The sequence below is a fragment of the Macaca nemestrina genome, chromosome 12, assembly GCF_043159975.1.
Source record: "Macaca nemestrina isolate mMacNem1 chromosome 12, mMacNem.hap1, whole genome shotgun sequence".
NCBI lineage: Eukaryota > Metazoa > Chordata > Mammalia > Primates > Cercopithecidae > Macaca > Macaca nemestrina.
In genome coordinates, this window is record NC_092136.1 from 123923479 (window position 1) to 123938876 (window position 15398).

The 15398-nt window shown below is 37.3% G+C and overlaps 2 protein-coding genes and 1 pseudogene across 2 annotated transcripts; 1 reads left to right on the forward strand and 2 right to left on the reverse strand.

Annotated features, from left to right (window-relative positions):
- Nucleotides 1–1525: 1525 nt before the first annotated feature.
- LOC105476302 (histone H3.3A-like) lies at nt 1526–2365 on the forward strand. Its single transcript, XM_011732087.2, has one exon. It carries the CDS (start codon nt 1640–1642, stop codon nt 2048–2050), a length of 411 nt encoding a protein of 136 aa, XP_011730389.2. The 5' UTR covers nt 1526–1639; the 3' UTR covers nt 2051–2365.
- Nucleotides 2366–3334: 969 nt separating this feature from the next.
- On the reverse strand, nt 3335–4267 carry LOC105476301 (olfactory receptor 8B3-like). Its single transcript, XM_011732086.2, has one exon. It carries the CDS (start codon nt 4265–4267, stop codon nt 3335–3337), a length of 933 nt encoding a protein of 310 aa, XP_011730388.2.
- Nucleotides 4268–14165: 9898 nt separating this feature from the next.
- On the reverse strand, nt 14166–15094 carry LOC105476299 (olfactory receptor 8B3-like; annotated as a pseudogene).
- Between the last annotated feature and the right edge of the window lie 304 nt (nt 15095–15398).

Below are 15398 nucleotides of genomic sequence, written 5' to 3' on the forward strand. Positions count from 1 at the left end.
CAGGGGACGTGCAGAGAAGTGGATAATGGTGCTCAATAGAGACTGAGGTTAAAGAAGTAAAGAGATGTAGAACTCAAACTCCCTTTTTACTTCTGGCTTTCATCATCCCTTCATCAGATTACATCCTAATTACACTCATTCAAAACCAAATCCTGATCAGCAATAGCAGCAAATTTAGAGAAAGTTCACTTTAAGCAAATTCAGGATATAACAAACTTTCTGGTCCTTAACTGGGAAAAATAATTTTCTGTTAATGCCCAGAAGGCCCAAACTTCCTCCCCGACTTAGAAACATCCCCTTCAAGTACACAGACACATATTAATCTCATGGCTTACTTCTTTCCCACTCTGCTGTCACAACTTAAATAGAACTATACTTTCTTTTACAATTTCTTTGGCATCATTCACATTTTAAAAAATCAAAAGCTATGGCAGATAATTCTATGCTAAGCACGTAAGATACCATTTTGGCTCCATTTGAATGAACTCCAAATACACTGCTTAAGTTGCTAAGAAAAAATCTTTCAGCTAAATTGCCTTGTTTATACTTGATCATCCTTGGGTTTTACAAACTGTATTTAAATACCTAAATTAATGTTTTCAAAATAATCTGAATGACAGACCTTAATTTTAAAGTAAGTTGATTTTTTTCAAAAATGCTATTGATTTTATTTGTATTTTAAAGTTTGTCAAATGAAAGATTAGTGACAAGATTTTTCTTACTTTTAGGGTCACCTCAAATGTTCGTAAAATATCTAACAGATGTGGCTCTTCCATGTCTACAAAGGGTCTCAAATAGCAGAGATAGTGTTTAATAATCAGATACATTTTTGCCTCAATAAGGAAAATAATTTTTTATTAAAATGAACAGTCAATGAAAAACAAAACAAAAGTTAATCAACATCAACTATTCTGTAGAAATTGTTAAGTGAAAATCGAGCATGTTGATATTGGGGTAAGGGGTTGTAGAATGAGGAGTTCTTAAAGTCGTTTAATAACTTGGCAATGCCAAACATCTGAACATCCGGAAAAAAGCAAACAGGCTACAAACCAGCTATGCTAAACTTCAAATACCTAAATACTGAGCAGAGTTTAGAAAAATTGTAAAATAATAAGTATATATAACATTATCTTTGAAAATGTTTAAACTGTCACTTGATACATGATTAAGAATTTTTAGAATAGTAATTTTTTGCCTGTTTCTCAAAAGAAAAATACACCAACATATTATTCCAGAAATTCCAGAAGAGGTATTGTCCCAATTTGGTTTATTCAAAGAATGTTTCGTTCAAATATAAAAGTTTATCTTTGAGCCAGTAGTCCCCCAACTACACTGGCCCCAAACGCCTCCTGTTTCTTAACAAAAAGGAATCATCAAACTGTTTTCCCAAACAAACAACAGCCAAAGGGAATACCTGTACTGAAAAAAATTCATGTACTATCCTGAAACTAAGTACAGTCAACTTGCAAAATAGAAATCTGCTCTTATATTCCATGTATATTGAAATAAAAATAAAAGAGAATAGAATTGTGTTCGCAGCCGCCGCTGCGCCGCCGTCGCTCTCTAACGCCAGCGCCGCCTCTCGCTCGCCGAGCTACAGCCGAAGGAGAAGGGGGGTAAGTAAGGAGGTCTCTGTACCATGGCTCGTACAAAGCAGACTGCCCGCAAATCGACCGGTGGTAAAGCACCCAGGAAGCAACTGGCTACAAAAGCCGCTCGCAAGAGTGCGCCCTCTACTGGAGGGGTGAAGAAACCTCATCGTTACAGGCCTGGTACTGTGGCACTCCGTGAAATTAGACGTTATCAGAAGTCCACTGAACTTCTGATTCGCAAACTTCCCTTCCAGCGTCTGGTGCGAGAAATTGCTCAGGACTTTAAAACAGATCTGCGCTTCCAGAGCGCAGCTATTGGTGCTTTGCAGGAGGCAAGTGAGGCCTATCTGGTTGGCCTTTTTGAAGACACCAACCTGCGTGCTATCCATGCCAAACGTGTAACAATTATGCCAAAAGACATCCAGCTAGCACGCCGCATACGTGGAGAACGTGCTTAAGAATCCACTATGATGGGAAACATTTCATTCTCAAAAAAAAAAAAAAAATTCTCTTCTTCCTGTTATTGGTAGTTCTGAACGTTAGATATTTTTTTTCCATGGGGTCAAAAGGTACCTAAGTATATGATTGCGAGTGGAAAAATAGGGGACAGAAATCAGGTATTGGCAGTTTTTCCATTTTCATTTGTGTGTGAATTTTTAATATAAATGCAGAGGCGTAAAGCATTAATGCAAGTTAAAATGTTTCAGTGAACAAGTTTCAGCGGTTCAACTTTATAATAATTATAAATAAACCTGTTAAATTTTTCTGGACAATGCCAGCATTTGGATTTTTTTAAAACAAGTAAATTTCTTATTGACGGCAACTAAATGGTGTTTGTAGCATTTTTATCATACAGTAGATTCCATCCATTCACTATACTTTTCTAACTGAGTTGTCCTACATGCAAGTACATGTTTTTAATGTTGTCTGTCTTCTGTGCTGTTCCTGTAAGTTTGCTATTAAAATACATTAAACTAAAATAAATAAATAAATAAATAAATAAATAAATAAAAAAAATAAAATAAAAGAGAATAAAGTAGAAGAGAGTATACTAGAAATGCTGGGAGACGTGAAATCAGAAGTCTATAATAAGTCTGGACTTTAAGAGGCTGTATAACTTGAAGTAAATAGTTAACTACCATTTGCTCCACTTTCCCATGCATGCAAAGAATATATATGGATGATATGCTGCTTCACTTTTAAAATTAAATAAGAAAAATGTTTCTCAAAAAAGGCTTAATGGCTAGTGTTTGCAAATACAAAGTGGGTAGTATAGTCTTCATGGAATCTTCCCTCTTGGGCATTTAAAGGAGATGTATTCTTGCCCAGTGGAACATGAAACTGTGGGAATAGGAACACATTGACTGATACATGCTTCCAATGGCAAGTGGCAGATAAGTTTTTCCTACAAGGACACAATGTAACCACAGTGTTACTTGATTCAATCATTAGCACACCATTCATCTTTTTCCAGAGGGAAAAAAAAATGGTGAAAACAAACGATTACAAAATTACCAAAGACAAATTCTTCCCTAATGTTATTACCATACAGTAAAGAAAGGTGAATAAAAATGTTGAGAAAAGGAAGAAAGTGTACTCTATTAAAAGTGGGAATGAATTATTGAGAGAACATTCAAATTTCCTTACCATAGTAGTAAAGAAATAGGATAAGAAGACTGCTACTAAAACTACTGTAATCTCCCTGTCCTACAACTATATAAATGGAAAGGTACTGTTTCTGATCAAAACTTTCTCCTACTAAGGGTTTTTCTCAAAGCAAGTTGAACGTCTTTGTTCCTTAAGCTATAAATTAAGGGGTTCATTAAAGGAACTGTATTGGTATAAAAGACAGAAGAGATTTTTCCCTCATCCATTGACCCAGCAGAAGATGGTTTGAAATACACGAATGCACCTGATCCAAAGAACAGAGAAACAGCAATTATGTGGGAACTGCAAGTGCTGAAGGCTTTAGACTTGCCCTCAGTGGAGGTGATTTGAAGGATGCTGGAAAAAATAAAGCCATAAGAGATAAAGATGGTGACAGTGGGCACAATGATGTTGATGCCCACCACAATGAAAACCACCAGCTCATTAATGGAGGTGCTGGTGCAGGAGAGCTGGAGCAGAGGGAGGATATCACAGAAGTAGTGACTGATAATGTTTGCCTCACAGAAGGTCAGTTTCAGCATGCATCCAGTGTGAGCCGTAGCCCCAGAAAAGGACAGGAAATAGGAACCAAACATAAGGCTGGAGCACACTGTAGGAGACATGGCAATGTTATATAGAAGTGGGTTACAGATGGCCACATAGCGATCGTAGGCCATTGATGTCAGCACATAACATTCAGAAATGGCAAAGAAACAGAAAAAGAAAAGTTGGGTCATGCACCCCTTGTAGGAGATAACATTCTTCTCTGACATGAAGTTCATTAGCATTTTGGGTGTAAACACAGAAGAATAACAAAGATCTATGAAGGACAAGTTAAAGAGAAAAAAGTACATGGGGGTGTGAAGGTGTGAATTCAACCCAATTAGAGTTACCAAGCCCAAATTTCCTATCAGACTGATCACATACATTATTAGAAATAGTAAAAACAGGGAAATTTGGAGATCTGGCTGGTCTGTTAAGCCCACCAAAATGAATTCAGTCACCAAAGAGCCATTTCCAGGATTCATTCTTCTCCAAGAGAATCTGTGGACACAGGAGAAAAGGGTTGCATTAGAGGACAACACAGTTCTTCTCACAATATTTTCTCCCACAACATGGGATATTGCTGGAATTGTTTGAAACTAGCCCAACCTGGACCTAAAGAATCTGGCTTCACCGCTGTCATGAGACTGAATGGCACTGACCTTCTCTTGTCAGAGTCTTACTAAGATAAATATAGCAAAGACCCACCTGAAGTAACCCTACAGAAAGAGGGCCAGTGCTGCCATATGCAGACGAGACTGCTGGAAATAATAAGGGGAAGAGAGAAGGGTGGATCCCGACAGAATTCTCCTTCCCTCATTTCTTCATTTCTTTATTCACTTGAGTTCTTCCCTCACCAGTAAAATTAGAGGCAGGGGCCTCAGCAACCTGGTGCCATTCTCTAATATGACTCAGGTCAGGGGGTGAACAAAGAACATTGTTTCTACTCCAAAAGAAAAGCAACAGAACCTAGAAATAAGTTACTGCCCCAAGTCACAGAAAAAAGTCATGAATCTAAAAAAGGGAGAATCCAATTCATAGAAACTATTGACCGAAACTTGTCATTCTCTGAGTTCCTTATGTCCCTGAACATTCTCAACTCCCATCTTGAACAGATACTTCTGACAGTTGCATTTGAGTCTCAAGGTGGAAAATAAAGTAGAATGTCTCAGATCCCTGGTATTCCACCTCAAAGCAAGTAAGATATTAATATAAAGGAAAATAAGAAACTCACCCTTCTTATGCCTTAAAAATGTTGTGTTGTCTTATTGTTTCCTTACCCTTGTGGTTCTGGAAGGGCAATTTCAAGCTCTAAGGCTTTGTTTTCTCTAAGATGAAACCCAGACATTATTTCCAATAGTTCCTGAAAATATTCCTGATATATACATCATAATTTATTATTTTAATTTTGGTTTCTCTCAAGCAGCAGGCAAAAAAAAAATCTTTAATAAAGATATGTGTTAATAATATTATCACAGTTGCCACACCAGATTTATTGTGAGTTTAATGACACAATGTACTTGGTTATAAGCAGGATGGAAGCTTGCTCAGTCTCCTCCCCAGGGAACAGATTGTAAGAGTAACAGGGAAATAACGGGATTGTATTTTCACTCTGGATCATAATCTATCTTTAATTCTTTAGGGACTCAGTATTTTGCTCAAGTTTTTCCTTCACTCTAGGGATTTTACATCCACCAAGGCAGAGCCAGAAATAAACTCTCATTTCTCAGTCAGCAAGATGGTATGACGGGAAGGTCTCAATTCTCCTTCCTCCATGAACAAAGTAATTCTGCACAATTCATGGACAGATTCCATTTGTGAAACTTCTAAACCTAGTTAAAATGTCCCTACACCTCACTATAGCATAAAACCAGCCAAACTGATTTGATGGAACATTTGCATTATTCTTGGGCCATAATCCCTGTTCCTGGCAGTACACCATGCAACCAGGCAAAAGCTTTTCCTTGGGGAGGGCATTGAGATACACTGAGCATCCAGTACCAACCTTTCTGCAAGTTATCCAGAGAACTGGCTTCTATTTAGCCTGCCCCACAGCAGTGACAAGACACAGGACATGGCCTGCTCTGACCAGCAGAGATCAGTGAGAACAGAAGGCAATTTAGACTAACATACACCGTAGCTACCCCCTCAGCTCAGAATAGAGATAAGACTTAGAAAAGAAAACTCTCCCAACTTCTTCCAGGTGAGGTGAAGCAATGGACTGCACTTGGAAAAGCCCCTCCTTTTCTGGGACTATCTGGACGACAGGCTACTGTCCAGGAAATCTCAAACTGCTTACAGGACATGGGACACAACATACTATAGCATCCTGGGTCCAGTGAGAACAGATTTGGTGGTTTTGTCTAATAATCTCCATGGCCCCTTCCCAAGGATCAACACAGACACTAGCAGTTTAAAAACTCCAGCTCCCAGCATTTTCCTAAGAAAGAGGTGAATCTGAAGTCCAATGATCCAACTTATCTGGAGGCTACCTGATCAATTGGCTTCTGCCTCCCTTCTTTCACAGCACTGGCTGGACCTGTGACACTCTGGACACCTGGCAGCTACTATGAACAAAGATGACTTGTTGATTCTACCAAACATTCAAAGAATTCATGCCAATCCTTCTCAAGTTCTTCCCAAAAAACTGAAGAGGAAGAAACACTTCCAAATTTAGTTTATGAGTCCAGCATTACCCTCATATCAAAGGCAGACAAAAACATCACGAGAAGTCATCTCTCTTTTTTTTTCTTGGTTACTCTAACTTAGTGTTTTTCAATATTGTTTACTTTTCCTTTTCAAACCACAAAACTTATTTTGTCAATAGTTATTGTTTTTTTAGTATCTATTTGACTTGTTTTTAGTCAAATATTTATTATTTTCTTCCTTCTTCTAATTTGGGATTTAACAATCTTATTTTCTCCTTTATTTTTTCTTAGTTCCCTGCAGTACAAGATTAGATTGCTAATTTGATATCTTTTTAATTTTTTAGTGTAGGTATTTTTTTTCCTATAAACTTCTCTCTAAGTACTGCTTTTGCTGCATCCCTTAAGTTTTGGTGTTGGCCGGGCATGGTGGCTCACGCCTGTAATCCCAGCACTTTGGGAGTCCAAGGCAGGTGGATCACGAGGTCAGGAGATCGAGACCATCCTGGCTACACAGGTGAAACCCTGTCTCTACTAAAAATATAAAACATTATCTGGGTGTGGTGGCGGGCGCCTGTAGTCCCAGCTACTCAGGAGGCTGAGGTAGGAGAATGGCATGAACCCGGGAGGCAGAGCTTGCAGTGAGCCGAGATCACGCCACTGCACTCCAGCCTGGGTGACAGAACAAGACTCCGTCTAAAAAAAAAAAAAAAAAAAAAGTTTTGGTGTTTTCATTTTTGTGTCTCTAGGTATTTTTTAAATTCCTTTTTGATTTCCTCTTTGACTCAATGTTTAAGAGTATATTGTTCTATTATATATATTCCTGAATTTTCACATTTTCTTATTGTAATCCATTCTTATTTTGATTCCTTTGTGGTCATAAAAGATATTTGGAATGATTTTGATCTTCTTACATTTCTCTAGACTTGATCTATGACCTAACACGTGATTTATCCTGGGGAGTGTTCTTTGGGTCCTTGAGAAGAATGTGTATTCTCTGCTGCTGGGTGGAAATTCTTTCTATATCTATTAGGTCCATTTGGTCTACAGCGCTATTCAGTTCTGTTATTTTCTTATTAACTTTCTGTCTGGATTATCGATCCATTACAGAGAGTGAGGAATTGAAATTTTCTACTATTATCATATTGCTGTCTATTCCTCCCTTCAGATGTGTCAGTGTTTGCTTTACATATTTAGATGCTTTCATGTTGGATCCATATATACTTATAGGTGGTACATCTTCTTATTGAATATACCTTTTTGTCATATACAATGACTTCTTTGACTTTTGTGACACTTTTTGACTAAAGTCTAATTTGTCAGATAGAAGTACAGCCACCCCTGCTCTCTGGTTACTATTTAAATAAAATATCTTTCTCCACCCCTAAATTTTCAGCCTTTGTGTCCTGAAATGTAAAGTGAGTCTCTTATAGATAGCATGTAATTAAGTCTTGCTTTTGTAAATCCATCTAGCCACTCTGTATCTTTTGATTTGGGAATTTAGTTCATTTACATTAATTATTGATAGATTAGGACATACTCTTGCCTTTCTTTATTGTTTTCTGTCCAATTTGTGTTTCTCTTATTTCTCTCTTCTCCTGTTGTGTTTCTTTGAGATTTGATTTTTTTGTAGTGATGTGCTTTGATTATTTTAATTTTTTATGAATCCACTGTATATTTTACAGGGTTCTCATCAAATATTTTATACTTACTGCAGTCTGTTTTAAGCTAATAAAACTTAAATTGTATGTGTACTCTCTACTTTGCCATCCCCCCCACACAAACACTATGTTATTGCCATCTGATTTTATTTCTTTCCATATTGTGTTTGCATGAAGAACTGTATGTTGTTATAGCTTTTCTTACTACTTGAGTCTTCTATTTTATATAGCAGTGTTAAGGGTGATTTACATGCCACAATTAAAGTTTTACAATCCTTTTTCTTTCTTTATATTTGTATTTAGCAGTTAGATTTTTACTTTGTTTATCATCATTTTCTTTCAACTTGAAGAATACTTAGCACTCTTTGGCAGGTGTAGTGGTGACAAACTCCCTCAATTTTTGTTTGTCTAGAAGTTATTTCCCATTCATCATTAAAGGACAACTTCCCTGAGTAAGTCTTGGTTAATTCTTGGTTAATATTTTCGGTATATAACCAAGTAATTCTTGGTTAATATTTTCTTTGACTATATCTTAACCTGCAAAGTTTGTATTAAGAAAATCGCCAATAGTCTTGTGGAGTCCTCCTTGAATGTGACAAATGACTTTCTCTTGCTTTTCTCAAAATTCTTTGCATTTGATTTTTAAAATTTTATTTTATCTTAAGTTCAGGGATACACGTGCAAGATTGTCAAGTTTGTTACGTAGGTAAATATGTGCCATGGGATTTGCTGCACCTATCACCCATCACCTAGCTATTAAGCCCTGCATGCATTAGCTATTTATCCAGATGTTTTACCTCCCCCTACCCCGCTCACAGGCCCCAGTCAGGCCCCAGTTCGTGTTTTTCCCCTCCCTGTGTCCATGTGTTCTCATTGCTCAGCTCCCACTTACAGGTGAGAACATGTGGTGCTTGGTTTTCTGTTCCTGTGTTAGTTTGCTGAGAATACTGGCTTCCAGCTCCAACCATGTCCCTGCAAAGGACATTATCTCATTCCTTTTTAGGGCTGCATAGTATTCCATGGTGTATACTGGTGATGGGAATGTAAATTAGTTCAACCATTGTGGAAGACAATGTGGCGATTTTTCAAGGATCTATTAATAGAAAGAGAAATACTATTTAACCCAGCAATCCCATCACTGGGTATGTGCCTAAGGGAATATAAATCATTCTGCTATAATGATACATGCATGTGTACGTTTATTGCAGCACTATTCACAGTAGCAAAGACCTAGAGTCAACCCAAATGCCCATCAATGATAGCCTTTAATTTTTATAATTTAATTTAAATGTGTCTTGGCATATGGTTCCTTTGGTTCAACCTATTTGGTAATGTTTGGTCTTAATGAATGAAAGTGTCTATTGCCCTCAATAGATTTGGAAAGTTTTCAGCTATTATTTCTTGAAATATGCATTTAATCCCTTTCTCTCTTCTCTATCCGGTACTCCCAGAGGGTATATATTGGTTTGAGGGTGCCTCTTAAGTCACATATACTTTCAGTATTCTTTTTCATTCTTTTTGAATTTTTGTTCCTCTAACTGGATAATTTCAAATGACCTATCTTTAAGTTTACTGATTCTCGCTTGAACCCAGGTGGCAGAAGTTACAGTGAAACAAGATTGTGCCAATGCACTCCAGCCTGGGTGACAGAGCAAGACTCCATCTCAAAAAAAAAGGTTTGCTGCTTCCTTCTTCTGCATGATATAATCTGCTGTTGATACTTTTGCTTAAATTTATCATTTCAGTAATTCTACTATTCAGGTCCAGGATTTTGGGGTTTTTTAATGATTTCTATTCTTTATTAAACTTCCTCTTTTATTTGTGTATTGTTTTCCTATATTGTTTTGCTGTTTATGTGTCATCTTGTAATTCATGGAGTCCCTATAAGATGATTATTTGAATATTTTTTCATCAAGTAGCCCATAAACCCCCATTTATTTAATGTTAGATAGTGGAGCTTTACTAGTCCCCTTTGATGGTGTTAAGTCTGCTTAATTTTTTGTGATCTGTGTGGCCTTGTGTTGGTGTCTGTGCATTTAAAGAGGCAAATACTTCAAGTTTTTACATACAGACTTGTTTTGGCAGGTTAAAAACTGTCCCAACTGTGTCCCCAGATTCATAAAACTACCTCTGGAATCACAGTCCAGCAGGTCTAGAGTCAGGTCATGTGATTTATGGTGCATTTGTCTTATGAATGCGTTATAAATAGATGTGGTTTTCAGAGGATCCCTGGCTGGGTCCCTAGGCAGGCATCCCCTCGACTGTGTAGAATGGGTCTGGAGGTGGGAAATGAGGCCGCTTCAGAGTCTGCAGTCAGGTCTGAGCTTGGCAGACCTATTACTAGGACACAAGAAAGCATATCTTCTGCTGTGATTATGGGAGGGCAGGGCTGCCTCAGGATCATGATAGAGCAGGGATAGAGCAAAGCCACAGGACTACTTCAGATTCCACAATCAGGACCAAGATAGCAAGGATTGCCACCAGGGGCAGAGATGGGGATGTCTTTGACCAGGTCTTTGCAAGGTATGAATGTCCTTACATTGTGACAGAGAAAGGATTGAGCCAGGTTCTGGTGCTGCTTCATGGACTGCAGTTAGTCCAAGTCCACCTAGCCTGTTACTGAAAGCATACATGAGCATAACTCCTCCAGAGTCTCTTGGAAGATGGACTGGGTAGCAGGACCATGACAAAGCAGAGCTGGAGCTAAGTTCGCAAGGCTAAACGAATGTTTCCAGTCTATATCCAGGAATATGGTTAATGAGTCTGCCACCAGGGCATGAACCTGCTTTCTCAAAGCAACATCTTTGGTCTTGGGCTCCACCATGTCTTCGAAACCTGATAAATGAAGATTGGATACAAATCTCTCACAAAAGCACATTTGTTCATCGATGGATGCCGAATCATTGTTTCTGTGGATATCTGTGTGCTAGGCACCTTCTTATTTCACCATCACAAAATCTACGAAGGATTGTGTGTGCGTGTACACACAGGGGGCAGTATAAGAGGAGTGGATGATAGGACTCAATAAATTTGGGATTGAGGAAGTAAAGGGATGTACAACACAAAGCCTCTTCTACTTCTGGTTTTCACCACCACTTAACCAGACTTTACCCTGATCACACTCACTGCAAACATAACCCTGAGTAGCATTAGCAGCTTGCTTAGAGAAAGTTCACATTAAACAAATTCAGCAAGTTATCAGCAAACATTCTTTCTGGTCTTTAACATTTTAAGAAAATGTTAATGTTTAAGAAAAACATTTTGTGTAATCACACAAAAAGTCTAAGCTTTCTCACTGAATTAGAAACACCTTGTTCTTAGTACACAGACATAGGAGAATAATACTACTTACCTGTTTAACTCAGCTGTGACAACTCCAATAGTACTATACTATGCTAGTATACTATACTATACTAGTACTGTACTATGCTTGCTCTCATAACTCCTTTTATCACCTGTTCCATAATGAGAATCAAAAACTACAAAGGATTGCTCCATGCTCTGCATTTAACACACCTGACTTGGTTCCTCTGACTTATTCCTTTCTTTTGAAAGAAGTCCAAATAGATACGTAGTGCTTAAATGTTCTAACTAAAAATATATCAGCTAAATGGTCTCTATTAAAACCTTGCCACCCACCCTTAACTTTTACAACTTTTTTTCCAAAATAATATGAATGTTATTTTTAATGAAAGTTGTTTTCTTATTGAAGCACATTTTATTGGTATTTTGAGGCTCATCAAATGAAAGACTAGTAGCCAGGCTAAACCTGAAATAGTAATAAAATATATTCTAAAAGGATGCACCTCTGCAATCTCTACAAAGGGTCTCAAGTAGCATAGACTTATTTACTTATTTAAAAACACTCTTTTTTCAATAAAGAAAACTATTTTTTAAAGCTAACACAAAACAAATGGATAAAAAGCAGAAAGAAAGCTCCAAGCAGGATAAAATATTTTATATAAATAGGACTTGTTAAGCAAAAAATCAAGCATGTTGATATTGGGGTCAGGGGATGAGATATGAGTGCTGTTTTAAAATCAAAAGTCAAGGATTTAGCAATGCCTAACATCTAAAAAAAAAAAAAAAACCAAGTCAACAAACCACATATGATACGTTTCCCAATTACTAAATATTGAGTGGGGACTTTTAAAATAGTAAAATAATAAATGCGATCATAATTATTTTTCAAAATGTTTACATTGTTATTTGATAAATCAGATTAAGAATTTTGAGATGCTCATCGTTAGACCTATTTTCTCAAAGTAAAAATAATCCAACATCCTATTATTTTAAAAACATCATCACCTAATGTTTCCTTCAAATTGTTATTAATCTCCCAGCAGTAATTTGAGGGTTTTGTATCTTAAAATTCATATGGGAGTAATATTTGAAAGCCCATAAAAATGGGTATGATCATTTTGTTCCTGGGCCCTCAAGACCTGTGGTTTTAACCTTTCTTTAAAGTCAAATAACTTAAGCTTTCATCCTATCTAGAGAAATTTTTGTCTCCTTAATTTTTCTAGAGCCTTCCAGAAAAGAGAGGAGAGTCATAGGAAGGGGATTTCATTCATCTATTATTTTTCCTTCTAGATTCCTTCTTTCTAACTTGAGTTTCAATTACCCCTCACTATAATAGCTCCTAAAGTTATGCTCCTCTCTCTATACAGTTTACCACAAATGTACCATAACTCTTCTAACATTTGCCAGAACACTTTTAATGTACCATCTTTGTGCATGGTAAATTTTATCAAAGATTTAATGAGCAGTATACAACAATTACAGCGCTTTACAGCACAGACACGAATTCATACTGCAATGTGGTATCTAAAGCATCATTGATAGTTCTTTACAAAGGGAAATCTTGTTTAATTGCCATTTGTGTCTTTGGGTCTTGGCCTAAATGTCATGTTTTGCTGGGCTCCTTTCTCTCCCTGATCCTGTTCTCTGAATTACAAGACCTTGAAAACATCTCAATTTTTTTTGATGTTGTAGAAAAATTCAGCTCCCTAGTTGAAGCAATCATCTTCCAACTATGCTAGCCTCAAAGGCCGGATCTGTCCCAACAACAAGAATCATCCAATTGTTTTTCGAAACAAAAAACAAAGCAGCAACCACTTGGAGGAAGATTTATGTATCATTCAGAGAGAAAGCACATTCAAATTTTAAAATAGAAATATTTTTCATACTTATATTTACTGAAATAAAAATAATAAAATGAAGTAGACCAAAAGCATACTAGAGAGAGTAGTGGACTTGAAATTAGGAATAAATAGTATATTCTAGGCTTTTTTATTAAGAAACTCTGTAAATTTAAGTAAATTATTGACTTCTCTGAGAATCAGTATTCTTTCCATACATACATATTAACAACTGAGTTTGTGCTGTTTGGGTATACAAAGGTAAATCAGAAATATCTACCAAAAGAAGGTAAATGCATCCTGTGCAGCTGCAAAATGGGTTATATTTGATGATCAATATGAAGTCTTTTATATCTGTGACACTGGCTTTTGAAGGGAACATATTCCTGCCCAGTAGAAAAAGTACATGCAGAAGTAGAACAAAATGATCTGATTCAAGCTTCCAATGGTATAAAATGAGTGGAAAATAAGAAACCCTACACCAATGAATTAAATTCTCACATGTACCCTGAAAATACAAACATCTATTATGTATCAATACAATAATAACATTTTTAAAAAGAAACCCCACACCATATGAGTGGCACAGTGTCACCCTAGTTCTACTTTACCTGATTCTTTGCATAAAAACTCATCTTTCACCAGAAGATGAAAGGAAGTCCATAATGAAAAAACAAAAATGTAGAAATAAATTTCTTCCTTAATGCTATTACTAAACTGAAAATATTGTGAAAAGATTTAAGAAAAATAGTGAAAATCATAAAGAGAAGAAATATACTCCAAAAAATTATACGCAATTTAAATTGAAAGAAAACTCAGATGTTTTCACCACAGTAAAAAGAAATAGGATAAGAAGGCTACTACTATAATACTTTAATTAAATAAACAGAATATCCCTGTCTTGTGACTATGCATACAGACACATACTGTTGCTTATCAAAGTTTCCTGCTTCTCAGGGCTTTTCTTAGGGCAAATTTAACATCTTTGTTCCTCAGACTGTAGATTAAGGGGTTCAACATGGGAACCACATTTGTATAAAAGACAGAAGAGATTTTTCTCTTATCCATGGACTCAGCAGAAGATGGTTTGAGATACATAAATGCACCTGATCCAAAGAACAGAGAAACAGCAATTATGTGGGAACTGCAAGTGCTGAAGGCTTTGGACCTGCCCTCCTTGGAGCTGATATGGAGGATGCTGGAGAGGAGGAAACCATTAGAGATAAAGATGGTAACAGTGGGCACAATGATGTTGATGCCCACCACAATGAAAACCACCAGCTCATTGATGTAGGTGCCAGTGCAGGAGAGCTGGAGCAGAGGCAGGATGTCACATAAGTAGTGATTGATAGTGTTAGCATCACAGAAAGTCAGTCTCAGCATCCAGTGTGGGCCATGGCCCCAGAAAAGGCCATCAAGTATGAACCAAACATAAGGCTGGAACACACTGTAGGAGACACGGCAATGTGATACAGAAGTGGATTACAGATGGCCATATAGCGATCATAGGCCATTGACATCAGCACGTAACATTCAGAAATAACGAAAAAACAGTAAAAGAAAAATTGGGTCATGCACCCCTTGTAGGAGATAATGTTCTTCTCTGAAATAAAGTTAATCAGCATTTTGGGTGTAAACACAGAAGAATAACAGAGATCTATGAAGGACAAGTTAAAGAGGAAAAAGTACATGGGGGTGTGAAGGTGTGAGTTCAGTCCAATTAGAGTTACCAAGCCCAAGTCTCCCAACAGAGTGACCACATAGATTACTAGAAACAGGAAGAACAGAGAGAATTGGAGATCTGGCTGATGTGTTAATCCCTCCAGAATGAATTCAGTCACCAAAGAGTCATTTCCGGGTACCATTCTTCTTTAAGGGAATCTCTGGAAACGGGGGGAGAAAATGGTTGCATTAGAGGACAGCCCAGCTCTTCCCACAGTGAGGCTGCCCGACACTAGCCTATCCTGTACCCACAGAATCTGCCTTTACAGAACACCACCAAGGAGCCCTAGAGAGGGAAGGCCAGTGCTCCCATATACAAACATGACTGCTGGAAATAACAAGGGATAAGGGAGATGGGTGGACCAGGACCGAACCGTTTTTTTCCCATCTCATCATTTCTTCATTCACCTGAGCCCTTCTCTCAGAAGCAAAATTGGAGGCAGAGGC

What these genes read in the sequence shown, in the direction of transcription:
- LOC105476302 (XM_011732087.2), top strand. Translation starts at nt 1,640, where the DNA reads ATGGCTCGTACAAAGCAGACTGCCCGCAAATCGACCGGTGGTAAAGCA.
- LOC105476301 (XM_011732086.2), bottom strand. Translation starts at nt 4,267, where the DNA reads ATGAATCCTGGAAATGGCTCTTTGGTGACTGAATTCATTTTGGTGGGC.